The sequence below is a fragment of the Dasypus novemcinctus genome, chromosome 6 (assembly GCF_030445035.2).
Source record: "Dasypus novemcinctus isolate mDasNov1 chromosome 6, mDasNov1.1.hap2, whole genome shotgun sequence".
Classification (NCBI taxonomy): Eukaryota; Metazoa; Chordata; class Mammalia; order Cingulata; family Dasypodidae; genus Dasypus; species Dasypus novemcinctus.
The window spans coordinates 34,019,084-34,039,954 of NC_080678.1; the positions used below are offsets into that span (position 1 = coordinate 34,019,084).

The following is a 20,871-nucleotide window of genomic DNA, read 5'->3' on the forward strand; positions in this document are numbered from 1 at the left end:
AGGAGGAGAAGTGTGGAGTAAAGGCTTATTTGGGTAGAGAATTTCTTTTTGGGACAATGGGCAAGTTTTGGTAATGGATGGTGGTGATGGTAGCACAATATCGTAAATATAATTAACACCACTGAACTGTGTGTTTTGAAAAAGTTGAAAGTAAGAAATTTTGTATTGTATTTTAAATTTTAAAATAAACAAAAAGCTAAAAACCCAAGCAAAGAAAAAAGGGAAATGCAAAGCTAGTAAAGAAATTACTGAATGGAAAGCCCTAAGAAATGCACTTCTTTTCCCTCAGTACCCTTTCTACCTCAATTTCACTTTTACAAGAACACATTGAATAGTAAAATCTGTGTCGTCAGATTTGACAACACTGCACCTTTTAGTAAATATGGGGGTGATATCTCAGATCCTTGCCAGGGCAGCCGGGTAATTTCTCACACCCATCTTTCCCTTTACTTACCTCAAATATTCTACTCCAGTTCTGAATACTGAGTTGTGATTTTTCTACAAGCAAATAAAGTGGGAGGCAAAATGAGTGAATTGTCTTGGTGCACAGAGCAAACCAGATTCAAAAAGCACTTAAGCCTTAACATGTTTTGAATAGTAGGTTGTGTTTTTATGTGATTGTTTTTCGCAATCACTCATCATTCATGAAACATACCAAGCCAGTTCTTAATTTCATGCATGAAACCATGAATTCTCCAAACTTTCTATTATATGATCTTTATAATCATGAGTTAATAGTAGGTATATGGATGATAAATTTGAAAATGAATTCTTGGTATCAGGTTGCAAAGGTAGCTGAATGCAAACTATAGACATGTTTATTTGGGTGACAGTGTTTCTTTAAAATTTCAATTAGTTGCATATATTTAGAAGTTGAGAGATTTATTGTAATGCTCGAATAATGGAACTCTCTTGAAGTTTTGGAACAGGAATTCTCACATGTCTACAAACCTTAGCTGGAGCTATGTGGTACCTGCCACCTTTAGGAAGGACAAACACTCTCCAATTCATCACAGTGCCCACCTGGCCAAATAGTACCTGCCTGACCCTGTCAGCATTTGAATATTAATATGACAGTTTTGAAAATTGCTATATACTTAATTTATAACTGTGCATTGCTTGTCCTTTAATGATACATTATAGATTTCAAAATCTATTTGGGTGGTATCTGCTTTTGTTTTGTTTTGTTTTTAGAAGTTATTACACCTCCTACCCTGCTTACTTCCCATATGCTAATCCGATTACTCTGATGTCTCTTGTTGCACAGAGTAGTAAAATTGCCTGCAGAAGATGGGACACTTTTGGATGAAACAGACACAATTTTCTCTCACTCGTCGCTCAAGGACCCCATCTACGGACCTGTGCTCCCACTGTCGGCCATTGCCGGGCTAGTGGGCCAAGAGGCGGAAACTTTTAGGGTAATCGCCTGGCTCCTTTCCTTGTTTGCTTAATGGTTTGAGGTCTAGGGAGCATGATGGCATTTGATTCTCATGACCATCCCACGAGACATGCAGCCCAGAGAGGATTGTCCTGGCTTTTTAATATAGCTCAGCCACAGAGATGAGGGCCCTGAGTTCTGAGTTGGTGTGACGGGAAGACCACAGCACTGCTAACAGAAACAGGGAGTGCAGATGTGACTTCAGCTTTGGACATACTGAGTCTGGGGTGCTGGGAAGACATCAGGTAGAACTGCTGAGTGGAAGATGAGGCAGGAGAAGGCCAGGCTGGAGACATAGAGTCAGAGTCATTTTCACCGACAGGAAAATATAAGATTTGAGAGGGTGATGAATGAGGAGAGAAAGGGTGTCAGGGAAAAGAAGAGGGTCTGAGAGGAAACTGAGTCAGGAGAAGGAGGGGAGTCTGAGAAAGAATAGTCCCAGAAGTCGAAGCAAATTAAGAAGAGAACTAGGCCATAGAAAAATGAAAGAAGCTTTCAAAAGGGAGAGTTTGCAAACAGTCTTTACACTCCTTCATTCATTCAACAGATATTTACGTAGTACCTTCTATGTAGCTGACACTGCTTGAGGGACTGGGGATCACATAGTGACCAGCCTAGTCATATGCTCTTCAACAACAACGAAAGAAAACAAACATTAAATCATTGCAAAATATGATCATTACTCTCATGGAATAAGTGGGGTGGCGCTGAGAAAGAGATTAACATAGACTAGTCAAGGAAGGTTGGGGAAATGACATTTAACCTGAGACTTGAAGGACAATGAGGTGATAATACCCATGTTAGAGAGCAAGGTCAAGAATGCTCTTGGCAGAGGGCATGGTGTGTGCAAAGGCCCTGGGGGAGGAAGATGACCTGGCATGTTTGAGGAACTGAGAAAGACCAGCAAGTCTGGAGTATGATGAAAGGCGGAAAGCGAGTACAGGGTGAAGTTCTAGAAGGAGGCAAGGGCTAGCATGTGTGGCGCCCTAGGGATGAAGGCAAGGAGCTTGACTGTTCAAGCTTCTTGAACCTGCATCATGCTAATGCTTGTGGTTGAACTCTAAGCAAAGGGTAAAGGAGGCAGGGGTGCCCAAATATTTGGGACCTCTAGAGAATTAAGCTATATTATTTTAAAATAATTTGATGTGATAATTGGCTCATTTTTTAAAACCTCTGTTGCAAGCAAGAGAAAAAATTATGTTTTCTTGGTATTTCCTCTAATGGATGACAATTACTCAATTTTTTAAATTACGGAAGAGATTAATTCCTTCTACAGCAAAGGACTTGGTTTTGTAAATATAACCATACTCAGCCACAGTGGGGCAGCAAAGTAAAAACCAATAGATCAGCCATCCTGGTTTACAATTTGAAAGAATGTTTCTTGAACACTAAATTTTCAACCATCTCAAATCTCTTTTTTCCCTGCAGCAAATTTCTGCAGGAGCCGTCATATTTACATTTTTCACCAACATGATGAACCCTACATTAAACATTTAGAATTCAGGACAGCTGTCTTTGTATTTTAAAAAAAGCACTATAAAATGCCTTTTTTTTTTTTCTTTTTTCTTTTTAAGGCGGTACTGCGGATTGAACCAGTACATGGGAAGCAAACATTCAATCACTGAGCTACATCTGCTCCCCAATAAGAATTGTTTTTTTTGGATTTTTTTTTTCATTGATATTGTTTTGTTTTGTTTTGTTTTTAGGAGATATCAGAGATAGAACCTGGGATCTTGTACATGGGAAGCAGGCACTGAACCACTTGAGCTACATCTGCTCCCTTAGAGTTTTCATTTTTGAAATACTTATAATATACAAACATCTTTATTTCTTAGGACTTTTGCACTAACAGTATTTTAACCTTTTTTGAAAAATTTAATATTATAGTTTGACATTTCTCAATTATACAGAAATAACAAGGCTATATATTTTTCATTCAAGTTAGAAATTAGTTTTCCTAGTAGCTCATTTTTTCGTTTTATAGTTAAAGTGAGAAAATGGCTAAAATTTTTATTAATGTCTGTACAATGAGTGAAAACACAATCAAAAATAGATCTAAGATGGAATCAGTTCCTTGATTCCATTCCTTCCTTTGAATTCTTTTCTTGTGACCTAAGTACCAAGGGCAAAAAAATCAGTATGGAGTTAATCTATATAAAATCCTTAAAAATCTACAAGCTGTGGATTTTACAAAATTACAAACATTAAAAACTCTCACATCTCTCTTGTAGTTAATGCTAGAAAGGCACATTATAGATCTTTAATTAGGACTGAACCATAAATATTTGACTTATTTAGAGCATTAGAAATATATCCAGTGGTAACATGGAGATCTTGTATTTGAACAGAAATTGCATCCATGATAATGAATTTAATCTCCAATGTCCAGTTTTCTTTTTCCATATACTTTTTTTTTGCATTTTTTCTTTTCTTTATTAGAGAAGTCATGGTTGATCTACTTTTTCTTTTTAACAGAATTTGCCAAACAGGAACCTCAATTATAAAATTAAACATTCTACAACATTCAGATGCATACAGTTTATAAGAATATTAAACTGGACTAAACGTTTTCATATTTGGTCTTCTAATGATCAAAGTGTTTGATTTATGGCCCAAGAGAAATGAAAAAGGAGGCCCTGTTATTTATGAATATTTAAAAACATTTGACAACTTTTATTTAAAAACTGTTGGAGTTTTCAGAAATGAAAATTATTGTTTCTGTCCACATAATCCATTTAATATCAATTTCATTTTTAAATGAACATATTCACTGATGAAAGATAGCAGCTGGAAGACAAAGGTAAGTCTTCTGAATGTAAAAAAAAGCCACATAAAAGGCTAATTTAACATAACAAACCAGAAAAATCCAAGAGTTCATCCACTCTTTCTGTTGCATACTCACCGATTCACTGGTGCTGTGAGAAGCAGAGATGTAGCTTTTTAAGATGCTGCGCCCATTGCCATACCCAATTTATAAAATAATGTTAGATATCATCAAGACAACTCAGGAAACTTTTAATCAGTAAAGGGGATTCGCTGAATAACTTTTTTCCTGTGAGTCAAAACTCAAACGCCACACAAATGTCATTAATCAGCAGCAGTTTAATCCTTTTGGGTGGTTTGTCATTTTTTGAGTCCTCCAGGTGGACTCGCATATCTATTTTTGATCTAAGGCTGTGAGAGCATGGCATAGACCAATGGTGCAATTAAAGTCCATCCATGCTTTGAAAAAAATTATCACTACAGATGTGCCTATAGATGATTGCCACCTTAGTCATTCTTCAAGGTCCATTGCAAATGAGTCTTCCTCTCACTGTGCTTCCCTCACTCACCCAAAGCTTTTCATCTATACTCCCCTAATATTTGAACAGCTGTCACTGGAACCTATCATGTTTTCTGATATTTTCTGACAGTGATTATCCTGTTGAGAATAGGGGTCCCTTAGGAATTGGCACAATGCCTGGTATACACCCAACACCCAATAAATGTTTATTGACATGATATCAATTATGCAACAAATTTGTACCAAGAAATAGTTACTTTGGCAGGTCCATATCTGCTTTACCTTGAATCTACAACCCATTCCTAAATTAAAAGTGCAGTATATAATATATGAGTCAAATAACTGAGTGTTTATCAGAAAGGTGGCTTGCATATATTGAAGAGTTTTGAAAAGAAAAATGGCTGTTTGCATAGTTTTGCAATATTCTTCAACTTTGAAACCTTGTCCAGCTTCCCCTGTTTTATTTTTCTCCACAGTAATTACCACCATGTAATGTTCTCTATATTTAACTTATTTTTACTCTCTATTTCCCCTCACCAAGCACCATGAAGGCAGCAATTTTTGTCTGTTTTGTTCACTGTTTACATCCCTGGCTTAGAACAGTGCCTGAAAAGTATTAAAGTTCCAATAAATATTTGTTAGATAAATGAATAAATGAGTGAATAAAATAAACGTGGCACTCTGAAGGAATTTAGGAATTCTAGAAATTTGGCCAATAGCTTATTAAAAATATTTTCTGTGTCTGTGGCCATTAAGAATGCCTAAAGATACAATGTAAACTATAATTCATGCTAACCGGCAATGCTCCAAATGGGTTCAAGAATTGCAGGGAATGTACCACACAAATGAAAGAAGTTGTTAATATGGGAAAGAGTGGGAGGTGTGGGGAGTGGGGCATATGGGAATCCCTTATATTTTTGTGTGTAGCATTTTGTGTAATCTAAGTATCTTTTAAAATATATATATTAAAAAAAAAATCTCTGAAGAAAACAAAGATATGATAGTATACCATAATGAAAATCACAGATAGTACTAACGTTATGTCTCAAAAAAATAAATAAATAAAAGTTAAGCTGGTATGTTTAACTAGTTCAAATAGAAAGGAGAGAGTGCCATATGGTGGGATCCTGAATTCAGAATCTTAAACCAGTCGTGCTAGGGGATGGGGAAACACGCACTTAAAATAGCTGTCCCAGCTCCTTGACCTCCAGGAAGGAGGGCAGTGGTCCTAGGCTCACAGGAAGGCCTGCTCTGTGCTGGCAAAGGGGCAGCAGCCCCTCTCTCTGCAGGGGTCATGACCCTGAGGTATTATCTGAAGCCTGGGCCAAAAACTATGGCCTATTTTTCATGGTCCCAAGCCATGCTTTTTAAAAGAGTTGTTTAAAAAGGAGACCGCTGTGGCCCCCAAAGCCTAAAATATTTACTAATTGGTCCCTTACAGAAAAAAACTTGCCTTAGACTCCCAGCCCATATTGTTTTCAGTCCCTGACTTAGTTTCCTTGGGCTACCATAAGAAATTACCACAAACTGGGCAGCCTAAAACAACAGCCATTTATTCTCAGTTCCGAGGCCAGAAGCCTGAAACAGAGGTATTGACAGGGCCACGCTCTCTTCTAGACTCTGGGGGAGGAAACCTTCTCTGCCTCTACCAGCTTCTGGTGGCCCCAGGTGCTCCTTGGCTTGTGATCACTCCAATCTCTGCCACCATCTGCCTTGGCCGTCTTCTCCCCATGGGTCTGTCTCCTTCTAAGGATGCCAGTCCTGAAGGGCCCAATCTATTGCAGTATGACCTCACCTTAGCTTATCTAATTAGACCTGCAGAGACCCTATTTTCAAAAAACATTACATTCTGCAGTACCAGGGGGGTTAGGACTTCAACATATCTTTTGGGGGGACACATTGAACCCATAACAGTCCCCAAATCCAGTCTTTCATCCTGTAGATTTTGTGTATTTCTATTCACATTTTCCATGGAATCAAAGTCATGTAGGATGCTTCATGAACGAAATCAGAGAGATCACCAGAATTGGGCAAGCGGTCTCCATCCCCAGGAAAGCTAACAATAAGCCAAGGATCCAGCCTGACCTCTCCACAGCAGCACAGGGGAAATCCTGTTCCTGCCTCCTGCAGAACCAGGAGGGAGAAATATTGATGAAAGTCTTCCTCAAAAAGGGTGGTTAGCTAGACAGTAATTTTCTAGATTTTGCAATTCTGAAGAAGTTCAAGAAACATTTAGAAATTACTTTTCAACACTTTCATGAGAATATGTGTCCATAGAAGAGTTCTGAAGGTGTTGACAAGAACACCTTATGTTTTCTTAGTGAATCAAACTGTAGAGGAATGGATGGAGGAAGATGTTCACTTAGCTCTTGGCCAATGGTGGGACCAATGAATTTAGGTATATTCATTTGTTTCTTTTTTGGCAATTCTTTTGATGAATATTCTTCTGGCTCTTAAACCATGATTGTTATCTTAACACAAGGATTTTAATCTTTCCCTGAAGCCGAAAGATGATATCTGTCCTTTGCTTCACCCGACTATGCATTGCTGGACTCCAACAAGTGACCTGTACGTTGGCTGTGAGGAGGGTTATCTTTTACTGATTAATGGAGACACCCTGAAGGTGACTGTGCTTAATAAGACAAAAGAAGCGCCACCACTGGGTGAGAAACTGCTCTGCTTCATACTTCCAGAAGGGTAGCCCTGCGTGTTCGTGTTGTATTGCATGCACTTAAAAATGCAAGTTCTGTTCCCTATTTTTCCCTTTCTTAGAGACATCTTTGATTCCTCCCTCTCCATCTTCTAGATAGTTACCAAATCCTACGGGTAGTCCTTACAGCTTGCTAGTATTTATTGGGTGTCACTCTGCTCTAGGCCTTCTGCTATCACTTTATATGCATATTTCATGTGATCTTCAAAACATTAAAAGGAGATGCTACTTTTACCTCATGATACAGATAAATATTTGGAAGAATTGAGAGGTGAAGAAGCTTGCCCAAATTGTAAACAGAGAAGTTGGCACCTGAAGCCAGGCAATATGACTTCACAGTCCAGGTTCTCAGCTATTATACTGTGTCCTTCTCCTGGGGCCGTTATGCTTATTCAGCTAATCATGCCCTTTCCTGCTCCTCACCCACCTATACCCTCTCTGTGAGGACCTTCTCGTATTAAGTCCAGCTGCCATCTTGAAAATCACTTTTATGTTGCTTGGTTAGAATTTTGAAGAAAATCTGATACCTTCTCCCTGGGTACGGTGTCCATTTTTGTCCAATCAGCTGTTTTGTCCAGTCAGTTGGGCCTGAGTCACAGGAGCAGGGGGGGGCTAGGTGTAGACCCTTTGAGAAGGGAGCCACACAGGCCAGTGGAAGCTCTCCAGACCTATCCAATGCACTCTCCATTCCAATTGCCCTATTAGACCACAACATGATTTGTGCAGCAATTTTAAGACTATCTTCATTAACCTTAATCTATACTGGATCCAAACCAGGCAGCTCATTATTGCCAAACTGTCCCTCTTGAAGACTATTTTCACACATGAAACTCATGGATCACTCTGCCTTGATTTTAAGACCCTCCATAATCTGATCCCGTCTACTTCATTGCATTTATTTCCTGCTACTCCCCAGTATGAGTTCTTTGATCTAGCCTAGTCACCCCCACCCCAGTGCCCGGCTCAAATACTGTCTTCTCTAGCAAGGTTTTCCCAGCTGTAGTGTCCCTTCACTTACTCCTTTTCCCACTCCCTAACTCATTTCATCCAGAAAACTGAGGGCATCAGGTTTGAATTTCTTAACCCACACCCTCTCTTAGCTTTTCCCTTTACTCTTTTTTAATTGCTTGATTTTTAGTTGTATTCATGGTCGTTAGATCTGAAAAAGATTTAGACATCAAATTTCAGAAACTTCTAGTATATCTAGTAAGGACAAATATATATATCTATATATCTGTATCTATATATCTATATCTATGTGCTCCCTTCTTGTTTAATCACATTATTTGATTATTTTTCTGAAATGGGGATTTCCTTTCTTTCCTTAAGGGCCTCTTTTTCTGAATTTGTTCTGAAAGATGCTTAGTCTATTGTGTATCTTAGAGCTAAACTAGATTGGCATTCACGTGCTCCATCTATTAAGTTTATTCCTCTCATTGTCTTGTATATTTGTGCTTCCCACCAAATTTCTCCCTCTGGTTCTCTTTCCCTCTTTTTTGTGCTTAATTTTTATTCAATCTTTTTTACAGTGTTATTTTAGCAATTTCACTTCTAATGCTTTTTTTTTAAAAAAAAAAAAAAGAGAAGTTGGAGGTTTACTGAATACCCATGCAGAAAATATAGTTTCCCTTTACTCTTACCCGTACCCTCCAAGCTTGCTGCCCTACCTGATATAGCACCCACAGTGCTAACCAAGTAGTTCTGTAAAATGTAAGCCTTTATTTTGGCCTGCCTTTTCAGCTTCAGTTCCTTCCATGGCCTTTTAGAATTTTTCATTACAGTATTCTTGTGCTCTTTCCTAATTCTGCCTCCTGGCATTTGTATTTTCCTTTGCTTGGGATTATCTTCTCTTCTCTGTCTACCTGGTGAAATTGTCTTTTTTCGTGTTGTCTTCCCTGTCCTTGCCCCAACCTTCAGGCAGAATTAGTTTCCCCTTCTGGGGTTCCACAGGACTCACCTTTTTGTTAGAGCCTCATCCTGTGCTGTGTCTTGCCCATCCTAAGCTCTAACATCTAATCTCAGAGAGTACTGCGGAGTAAATTGGTACCTATATGTGTTTGTAAAGTGAATGAATAAAACAGTTTCTCTTTTCCAAGCTCCTATCATACTTGTAATATGTTTTACACAATTTGATTTACGTAATCAAATGTAGTCTTATATCGGTCACTATTTCCTTCCTGCATACTGTTTCTTAGGACTTTCATGACATATTGTAAACAACTTCAAATAAATATTTATTGAGGCTCTACAATGTGGAAGACACTCTGCAAGGTCCCTCAGTTTACAGAGATGGCAAATATATACTCTCATAACCTTTACCCTCATGGGATTTACGTTTTATTAGATTAAGGTAGATTAAGATGATTTTATTAAGGGAGAGCTTCTCAAAGTGTCATGGGGAATTCAAACAAGGAAACAGACCAAGTTGAGCCATTTTGCAGATGGCATTTGCATTGGCCCTAGAAGGATGGGTCCATAGGCAGGGATGTTTGGTGGGAAGCATGGTTGGTAACATTTTTGGTTATGGTATTTAAATGATAAGAGCCATAAGAAGTGTTCCAGTCTGTCTGGAATATCGAGTTTTATAAGGGAGTGGTGGGGAAGGAAGTGATGGAGTACATAATTCAGCTGACAGTAGACAGACATCAAAAACTTTCAAATGAGAATGTACTCCATTTGGAATTGTGCTTGGGAAGATCAATTTGGCCACGGTTCATAAAAGGAAGATCCTATAAGTGGGTAGCTATATGCAACAAGCACCTAGACCAGGCCAGAAGGCCTAAGAGGACTGCAGTGACAGATCAGAAAAGAAACCATTGTTGGGAGGTGAATAGTCTTTGAAGGAAAAGGGATATATCTTTACTACAATCTAACAAAATGCCAGGCACATAGTACGCAATTAGCAATTTGTTGGATGCCATCTGCGGGCATCTGATTTAGTTGGTCTTGTGGTTTATCTACATATGAAGGAATGTACGTTAGTGTTCTTTTCTCCGAGGACAATATTTTATTAATAAGAAATGTTCCTTTTAAACTTTTATTTCCATTTTATCCCTATGCTTTATTTATTGAAGTATAATTTACATACCATAAAATGCACAAATCTTAAGTATAATACTTTTTGGTTTTGGGGGGAGCCTCTTAAAACCTCCAACAATGATCTCCTAAAAATTAAGATATATTTACTGTATAATTCTGTGATACAGAAATTAAACACAGCTGTGATTGGCATCAGTAGCATGGCTAACAAGCTTCTATTATTCATTGTTTGGGAGGCATCATAGAACATTTTGATATCAAATTGATTTTTAGAGAAGGATTACAAAGAAATGAATAGTACTATAAGAATAAGTGAGATTAATTACTTTATATTGCACTTTTAATTATCTGTCATCTGCTTTACCTTGTTTTCTTTTTTAAAAGATGGAGGACATCTTATCAGTCCAGTCACAATGGTTTATCAGAGAGGAGGCATGCTTGCTTCTGGAATTGTAATGTATTTTTTCTTCAAAACTTAATTGCTTTTAAGAAAATACACTTGCATCTTGCTGTCATTTACTCTGATGAGCCATATTTTGGGATGTCTGGTTGTGATAGATTGTTACTTCCCTATTTTGAAACTATTCTATTATATTGAAAACTTTCTATTATAAAGAATTTCAACTATATGCAAAAGTAGAGTGAACAGTATGATGAACCAGCGTATCTTATTGCAAATAAACAAAAACAGAAATAAAAAATACATCTCTGAAAACACTTAGTATCTAGTTATCCAATTCCATGCCCATCTATTCACTTATTATAGTAGGTTGTCATACATGAATTTAGAACCCATTTAGCTTCTCAGTGCCCATTTGGCTTACATGTATCCTTTTGTTTTTGTTCATATTAGGGTTTTTATTAATGGCCTCCATTTACTTGGTGATTACTTTGTGCCAGGCACCATTCTAAGAGCTTTCTCCACTTGTATTATCTTATTTATCCTCACAACAACTCTATCAAGAAGGAATTACTGGTATCCCCCTTATACAGATGAAGGAGCCATGCCTCAAAGAGTTCATCAACAAATATGTGGATGGGCTAGGATGTGACACATGTGCCACATGTGTCACACTCCCAAGTCTATACCATGAGCTCTTAACAAGAGGTCAATAGAGCTTGAATTTAAATTAAAAAGAAACAAACAAACATTATTCTTGTGGGGACATGTTGGTGCAGGTTTGATATATTTATTAAATGATATGCAGTATATAGTGTGGACTAATAAGGGGTCTGTGATTTTCACCTGACTGGCAGAAGGATCCGTGGAAAAATACAGGTTAAGAACTCCTGATCTATGCTTTCATGTAATACAGTACAAAGCCTCAGTAAATATGAAAAAGGATCAGACCATGGTTACTTTTCCATGCTGTTGCAATCAGTTCTAAGGTTTGGAGCAGACTCATACTAAAATCTCAGGTCTGCTTGTAGCTGTCTTGAGTCCACTGTTAGCTATGTCTGTTCCATTGCAATGGATCACATCTGCAGGTCCTCAAGCACAGTCAGGCCTTGATATCAGGGTAAGAGATGTATCTCCACACAGAGAAGGAATCTGGAGCCCATGTACCTACATTCAGCCCATAATCCCCTCCCCCATTCTTGCCGTGGACTGCCCTCCTCGCTCCAGTGTTTAGACTGCATCTGTGACTTTTGTGACTCCTGTACTCTTCAAGGCCACCCTTAATGTTTGTTTTAACCTAGTTTAAAGGAATGATTGGAGTATCTGCTCCAGTGAGTGATGGGGAATGACCACGGGCTTGGAGAAGGCACCTTGGGCCTTTCATGTCCCTCAGGCTGCAAGCATCTGAGCCCAGCCAATTCACAAATGCCTGCTCTTAGTCATAAGGGATCTGTCTATAAATTGTGGGTGAATCTACTCAAATCCTCCTCACTATTATAAAAATAATTCAAATTCCTCTTGAGATTAAACTAACCTAAATCTGTTTACAACCAAACAACTAGTCAATTTACCAACCTGTTTTTGTTGAGTACCTGCCATATTTCTAGCAATGTATAAGGAAATGGAAAGGAGGATGCAAAGGAAATAAAAGGCAGGCTCCCTACCCTTGGATGATTTGGGGAGATAAGAAATGCACTTAATATTAAAGAATACTATCTTAGGGCTAGTTTGTGTCCCATAATAAATGCCGGCTCATTTGCCCCAAATCCTGTGTAGTGAAACATACAGTACAGAAGATAGCAGAAGATAGATGTTAGAGAAGGTCACAGAAAGGAGAAATCAGTAAAATTTTAAGTAGTTGAAAAAGATCATGAAAGAGATAAAATTGAAGCTTGACCAGAGAACATGGTTGAAAGCTGACTAAAAAGAGGTAGTGTAAACTCTATAGACAACTCCAAAAAATAAAGAGTGATCAAATAAGTCTTGGCCTAGCTAATAAGGGAAGTATACTATGCATTAACTGAGACTGATTTTCTGCATTTATCTCATTGTTTTTTGTGTCTAGGATGGCTTGGTGTATTCTTTTATTATTAAAGATTCAAATTACAAAGTAGATAACTTTATTAATGTGGGAGAGCCTGTGGAAAATATGACGTTCTCTCCTGATTACAAAATGTTGCTGATTCAAACAGAGAAGGTATGCCAGATGGTGATTTCTTTATATACAGTTTCTGGTAGATATTATTATGATTTCAGGCCAGAAATGAAGGAAACAATGTGATGCATAACGATACCCTGCTAGTGAAGACTCTTTAGGTTGCAAATGAAAAAATACTTGGCTTAAAAGGCCTAAATAACAAAAGGGGTTTTGTTTGTTATTTGGTTTTGTGCATGTAAGTGAAAGGGGGAGGAATGGCTCTGAATCCCTACATTCCCATGCTACCACTGGACCTTGTTCTCCTGCCATCTCTTAGCTCTGTTTCCTTTCTGCTGGCTCCATTCCCAGGCAAAGTCTCCCATTGTGGTACCAAGAGAGCCTCCCACAGCTTGAACATATATTTCTACTCTCTGTGATTCTGGAACAAATACCCTGGAGTTTAGATTTGTTGGACTTACTTGGGTCTGTGTCAATCTCTTAACTTAAGGGAATCTAAGCTCTGAATGGCCATACCTGAGTCACATGCCCACCCTTGGACCCAGAGTGATTAGGCCACCCAAACATGGGCTAAAATTGGGGTCATGGGTGCTACTCTAAGGAAAATATGGGCTCTGGAAGGGGAATAAATAAACTGTAAAAATAAGTATCCACTGCAGTTAGACTAACAACTGACTTCTCTGTGGCAATAATGTAGATAAAAAACAGTGGCATAGAAAGCAGATTTGACTCAATGGATACAGTGTCCACCTCCCACATGGGAGGCCCAGGGTTCAAACTCAGGGCCTCCTGACCCATGTGATGAGCTGGCCCATGAGCAGTGCTGATGCGCGCAAGGAGTGCCATGCAATGCAGGGGTGTCCCCCACATAGGGGAGCACCACGTGCAAGGAGTGCACCCCATAAGGAGAGCCACCTGGTGCAAAATAAAGTGCAGCCTGCCCATGAGTGGCACCACACACACAGAGAGCTGACGCAGCAAGATGACGCAACAAAAAGAGACAGATTCCCAGTGCCGCTGACAAGAATATAAGTAGACACAGAAGAACACACAGCGAAGGATGCAGAGAGCAGACAATTGGAGTGGAGGGGCAGAGGGAGAAGGGCAGGGAAGGGGAGAGAAATAAAAAAAAATTTTAATTAAAAAAATAAACAGTGGCATGATAGCTTCAGAACAGGGATCAGGAAACTATAACCCATGGGCCAAATCCAAACTGCTGCATGTTTTTATAAAGTATTATTGAAATACATCCTTGCTCATTCATTTATGTATTGTTGTGACCGAGACCACATGGCCTTTAAAGCCAAAAATATTTACTATCTGGACTTTCATAGAAAAAGTTCATTGTTGACGAAGTAAAAGAAAATAATTATCACCTGGAATTCTATACTCAATGAAAATATCTTCTAAGTATAGGAATGACAAAAGATATTTTTAGGCACCCATAAACAGAGTTTATAAAGCAGCAGACTGTCACTAAAGAAAACTCTAAAGAATGTACTTGGGGGAAGCAGACTTGGCCCAATGGATAGGGCATCCGCTTACCACATGGGAGGTCTGTGGTTCAAACCCTGGGCCTCCTTGACCCGTGTGGAGCTGGCCCATGAGCAGTGCTGATGCGCGCAAGAAGTGCCCTGCCATGCAGGGGTGTCCCCCGCATAGGGGAGTCCCATGCATAAGGAGTGCGCCCTGGAGAGCTGCCCAGCATGAAAGAAAGTACAGCCTGCCCAAGAATGGTGCTGCACACACGGAGAGCTGACACAGCAAGATGACACAACAAAAAGAAACACAGATTCCCAGTGCCACTGATAAAGATAGAAGCGGTCACAGAAGAACACACAGCAAATGGACACAGAGAGCAGACAACTGGGAGGGAGGGGTGAGGGGAGAGAAATAAAACAAAAAAAATGTTACATTTAGGTTCAAGAATATTAGTAACTACAAGAAGTATACACAGAATAAATTATCTAGTTAAAAGGCAAAGATTGCCATCTGGATATAAAAGTAAAACAACTATGTGGCACATCTAAATCATATGTACAGTAAGATTGAGAGTAAAAAGATGGAGAAAGATATACCATGGAAACAAATGCTAATGAAAAGAAAGCTAATATCAGGAAAATAGACTAAGGTAAAAGTTATTATTAAAGATGAATGGACTTATCTCAGAATAATAAAAGAGTCACTTCACCAGGAAGATATAAACAGTTAAAATATATATGTACCTAATAACTTAGCTCAAAATATAAACAGCAAGACTTGACACAATGACAAGGAGAAACAAAGCCACACTCTTAATGAGAGATTTTAATATACCTCTCTTAGTACATGATAGAATAAACAATGTATTCTCCATACAGTAGCCAACGTGAGCAGAACATTTCAGAGCCTTCCAGTAATTTCCCATGTCATTCCAAGTAAAAGCCAAAATCCTTATTCTGCTTTCCAAGGCCCTTCATGGTGTGGACTCTATTCCCCACCACTGGCTTTATCTTCCACTACTCTGCCTCAGGGTGCCTCTGCTGGCACCCTGTGCCAATCACACGGGGCATCACGCTATTTCCTTGTGTATATCAGGCATGTTCCTGCCTTGAGTCCTTGTACTGGATGTTCCGTCTGTCTGGAATGCTGTTCCCCCAGAACCTGCGTGGATCCCTTCCTCATTTCCTTCAAGTCTTTTTTTCTGAAGTTAATTTCTCATTTAAGCCTTGACACCCTGCTCAAAATCTCACCCTCGGATATGGCCGTAGCATATTTTCCTTCCCTGCTTCATTTTTTTCTTCCTACAGTTATCACTATTTTATTTCTATATCTTACTTATTGCCTGAAACCCCCATTAGAACGTAAGATCCATGAAGACAGGGGATTTTTGTCTGTTTTGTTCTCCAGTATAGCCCCAGCATCCTGAGCATCCCAGGGACAAAGTGTCCACTTAATATTTGTTGAAAGAATGAATGAAAGGTAAAATTACTGAACTTTGAATTCCACGAGATGTACTCTTTTTTTTTTTTTATAATAAGAAAAAATAATATTCATAGTTTAATCGCGTAAACTTAAGGAACTTGGGAGCAGTTGAAAGCAAACTTCCTTATTGCTGGTCAGAATAACTATATCATTACACCACTGGGGGAAAGCACACTAATTTACAGGAAAGATTTTTTTAGATGAATTTGGGAGCTGAATCTGATAAATAATTTGTAAAATGACAGCTTTAGCCATACTTCTCACTTTCTACCACAGCTCATTTGAAAGTTTTAATTAATGCCTACCATGGTGTATAGCACATGGTAGATTTAGTTCATTTTAACAACTTTTCTGGTATTCCACATTTTCTAATTTTCTACATAAATAAACATTCTTTTAGAAATCAGGAAAAAGTGTTGTGCTATATTTTATAATTTAAAAAACAAAGAGGAATTGGAGAGAGAAGAAAGTCTTATTGATTATTTTGAATGAAGAATAAATGGATGAATGAATCAGTCAATAAACAAACAAATGAAGCAACTTCATTTTAAGCCCTTCAAGATCAAGTTCAGGGCTTTACTGAACTGATTTCTGATTTCCCACCACCTATTCACGCACAGTGTCTTGCTCACAGTAGGCTTTTTTGTTTTTTAAGATTTATTTTATTTATTTCTCTCCCCTTCCCGCCCGCCCACCCCCCCAGTTGTCTGTTCTCTGTATCCATTTGCTGCATGTTCTTCTTTTTGTCCGCTTCTGTTGTTGTCAGCAGCATGGGAATCTGTGTTTCTTTTTGTTGTGTTATCTTGCTGCATCAGCTCTCCGTGTGTGCGGTGCCATTCCTGGACAGGCTGAACTTTCTTTCGCACTGGGTGGCTCTCCTTACAGGGTGCACTCCTTGCACGTGGGGCTCCCGTACGCAGGTCCCCTGCATGGCAGGACACTCCTTGCGTGCATCAGTACTGCACATGGGCCAGCTCCACACGGGTGAGGAGGTCCAGGCTTTGAAGTGCAGACCTCCCATGTGGTAGATGGATACCCTATCCACTGGGCCAAGTCAGCTTCCCACAGTAGGCATTTAATATTTGCTGAACTACACATCCAAGCACTGAATTGCATTCCTTTTATTTTTCTTCTATTGTTATATTTAACAGGGATCTGTTTTTATCTATACTTTTGGTGAGGAGCCAGCCTTTGAGAAAGTCCTGGATGCTTGTGATGGGAACTTTAAGGCAACTGACATTATCACAGCTGGAAATAATCACTTCATGGTAAGAAATGTTGTGTTGTTTCACAGTAAGATTTAAAATGCTGTGTTTCAAGATTTAAATCCCTATCCATATATAATTGCATAACTTTGGAAGTCCATGTGCAAAGGGACTGCAAATAGGAAGCAGAAGGCATCCTTGAAATTGTAGCAGAGATGCCAAACACGCCCTTCATTGAATCTACTCCCTAGTTAGAATGATATCATCATATTGTAACTTCGTAAACTATTAAGGCTTCAGAAAATGACCAAAGCAATAGAGATTTTAGGAGCCAACCTGTTTTTATCACAACCCAAATTCTTTAAGTCAGACTTTTAAATACATTCATTGCTAATAAGTCATCAGCTCTCAGTTAACTACTATTTGACCTCTTCCAGAGAGACACAGACTCACCTAAGGATAAAATTAAATGGTTGCTTTAATTAGACTATAAGTCACCAGAAAATAGAAAGATGGTAGAGAACGGAAAGCTGAGGATTAATCTGTGCAGAATTGGTAAAAATGTTGTTTGTAAATCTTTGGAAATGAATGGAAATGGTGAGAGCACATTGTGGCGCTTATGACTAGCAGAGCTATTATGTGGGTATGACAGTGGTTGAAAGGGAATGTCTAAGGTCATGTATATTACTTAGAAGGAAAGCTAAAAATGTAACATGGGACTGCATATCATAGTGAAAGCTCATGTAAAACACGAATATGGGTAATATTGCATACATAAGACTATTTTTTACAAAATATAAACACAAATAGAGAGAAGGAAACAATAGCAGCTATGTATGGCAGGGGAAGCATAGAGGGAAGTGGTGAGGTTTTATGTCTGTTTATCATTATTATTATTGGCATTATGAGAATGCTGAAATAATGATTGAAGTTATGAATGCACAACTATGTGATTATACCAAATACCTTTGATTGTACACTTTGGATGGATTTATGCTTTATTAATATGTATCAATTAAATTGATTTGTTAAAAAAAAGAAAATGCTGCAAATGGTTGTTTTGCACAAAACATGAATCCAACCTACTAAGAAGAAAAAAAACACCCTCTACGTTAGAAACTATATACTTCTTTTCCAGTGTTCTGTTGTTCATTTTTTCAACAAACCCATTTGTCAACAAACCCATTAAGATTTTGGGGTTCTATCAAATAAAGCCATACATAGGCTATGGAATAATTGACATTTAAGGTCTCTTCCAATTTTGAGAATCTGATTATATGATTTTTCTTTCAGATGTTTCTGATAGGAATTATGTCATCTCATGCTTGTCTCAAATCAGTAAAAACTACATATAAGATTTTCATATTTAGGAATTAGATATCTAATCCAGATTTTTATCTTGTCTATTTCTTACTATCCAAAAAACAATTTGAATACTATCACATTCCATTTACTTTAAGGTACTTTAAGTCTTGATCTTATAAAAGGATAAAGGTTATTTTTAAAATGTATATTGTATACTCTCCCATTTCTAGGTTTATTCACAAGGTATTAATCCTATTGAATTTCCAAATAACTTTAATTTCAAATATGTACAGAGGAGAATATTTCACTTTTCTTATCGTAATTAGTTACTAATAAATTTACTTAGTTATTACTGAAATTATAATAAAGATAATGTTAATATTTTTTCGAATAAGAAATATTAATATTGAAACTGTAAAGTAATTATTTACAACCCACAGAACAATTGACATACGATAAAGGGACTTAGAACAAGCTTTTGTAGAAGTGTCTTGTTTTCCAATTAGAGCTGTATTCTTCTTTACTGCCACAGACGCTTACAGATTCAGAAGTTTGTGTTTGGTGGTTGGAGGATGGTTCTTGTGTCAGCCGGATTTATCTTAATACCCCGGTAAGTGTGTCTAATCAATGAATTTTTTCAAATGTTGAATTCTAACCTGGTATACCTTTTCATATTTGCATTTTAAATAATCTCTGGAGATACATTTTACAGAAACCTTACAGCATTTTCACCTTATAGATTTCAAATAATTCCACAGCCCAAAGACTAGAATACCGTGTACTATACTGAGGTATAGGAACAGATAAGCTTTACTGTAGCAGCAGTTAATTCCACAATCCTAGCGGCTTGCAACTCAGCATGGATTGAAAAGGGGCTCTGCTTCCCACAGTCTCTCAGGGGGCCAGGTTGGTGGAGGCACCACCAACTTATAGCTGCCGTATGTGTGTGTATTCAGAACCCGTGGCTTCTTCAGTGCCATGGCGGGGGAAGAGAGTACTGGCTTGAATAACACTTGAGTGCTTAGGCTCCTAAGTGATAGATGCCATTGGTCATAGCTAGTTATTAATAAATTCCCTAACTTAACTGCAAGGAGATCAGTTAGAAATGAAACAAAACTGCTACTTCAATTAGCTTAAGCCAAAAAAAGTGGGAGTTATTGGCTCAATCAACCCTGAAGTACAGAATTTGCCTGGCCTCAGGTGTGGCTCAATCCAGCAGCTCAAATGACACTACCAAGGATTTTGTTTTTCTCTCTGTCTCTGTACTATGCCTTTAGTTCCATCTTGTGTCTGTGTGCATATGTGTGAGAGAGGGATTTATTTTATTTTCATTGTTTGAATCCTTTACAACGAATTGTTATAACTGAAAATAAAACCACCAAATATATTTGTGTGAGAGAAGAATAGTAGTAACCTAGCTTTTTCTGTAGTTGCAGCCCAGTGGTATTATAAACCCTCCATGGCCCACTGGGTCCCCCATTGAGTCAGCCTGCTTAATTAAAAAATATACATATATATTATTTATATATATAAAGTGAACATTATACCATTTTAAGCGTACAGTTCCCATCATTAATTACATTGACAATGTTGCGCTATCATTACCACTATTCGTTACCAAAACGTTTTCATCACCCCATAGAGAAACTCTGTATCCATAAGCAATAACTCCCCACTCCCCCCCATACACACTAATCGACTTTCTTTCTCTATGAATTTGCTTCTATTTGAAAAATAGAAAAGAAAATTTGAATATTTTTCTAAATATTTCATATAGGTGGAATCATACAATATTTTTCCCTTTGTGTCTTATTTCATTCAACATAATGTTTTCAAGCTTCATCCATGTTGAAGCATATATCAAAACTTCATTCCTTTTTGTGGCTGAATAATATTCCTTTGTCCATATTTGCCACATTTCCATGTTTTGTTCATTCATTCATCTGTTGATGGACATTTGAGTTTGGCTATTAGAATGAATAAGGATGTTTACAGTACAAGTATCTGTTTTCAATTTTGGGGGTATACACATAGGAGTAGAATTGTCAGGTCATATGGTAATTTTATGCTTAACTTTAGGTGAGTTGCTGCCAAACTATTTCCACAGTTGCTGAACCATGTTACGTCCCCAACAGCAAATGTACGCTGGCTCTAATTTCTCCACATCCTCTTCAACACTTGCCATTTTCCTTTTTTTAAATAATAGCCATCTTAGGGTGTGTGAAGTGATATCTCTTTTGTTTCATTTTAGAAAATAGCCAGCTGCCACAGGTGCCATCCTCACAGCACATTATCGGGGGAAAGGCTTCCAATAGTAGGAGGGAAGAAAAAAGAACCTTCTTTCCCAAAGGCCTAGTCAATACCTTTTAATG

General features: G+C 38.1%; 1 protein-coding gene across 3 annotated transcripts in view; it reads left to right on the forward strand.

Moving 5' to 3' along the window:
- Window positions 1-20,871, forward strand: part of CFAP43 (cilia and flagella associated protein 43) — a 111,016-nt gene that overhangs the window by 13,651 nt on the left and 76,494 nt on the right. For 2 of the 3 annotated variants that reach the window (XR_011648999.1, XM_004468233.5), the window contains exons 5-10: window positions 1,268-1,418; window positions 7,225-7,384; window positions 10,855-10,922; window positions 12,936-13,067; window positions 17,141-17,257; window positions 19,032-19,109. Coding sequence is in view for 2 of the 3 variants with exons in the window: in XM_004468233.5 (XP_004468290.2) it covers window positions 1,268-1,418; window positions 7,225-7,384; window positions 10,855-10,922; window positions 12,936-13,067; window positions 17,141-17,257; window positions 19,032-19,109 (706 nt within the window). In the remaining variant the exon portion in view is untranslated. Of the gene's footprint in view, window positions 1-1,267; window positions 1,419-7,041; window positions 7,120-7,224; window positions 7,385-10,854; window positions 10,923-12,935; window positions 13,068-17,140; window positions 17,258-19,031; window positions 19,110-20,871 lie in introns of those variants that run through there. The other variant, XM_058298487.1, reaches the window with a different exon arrangement.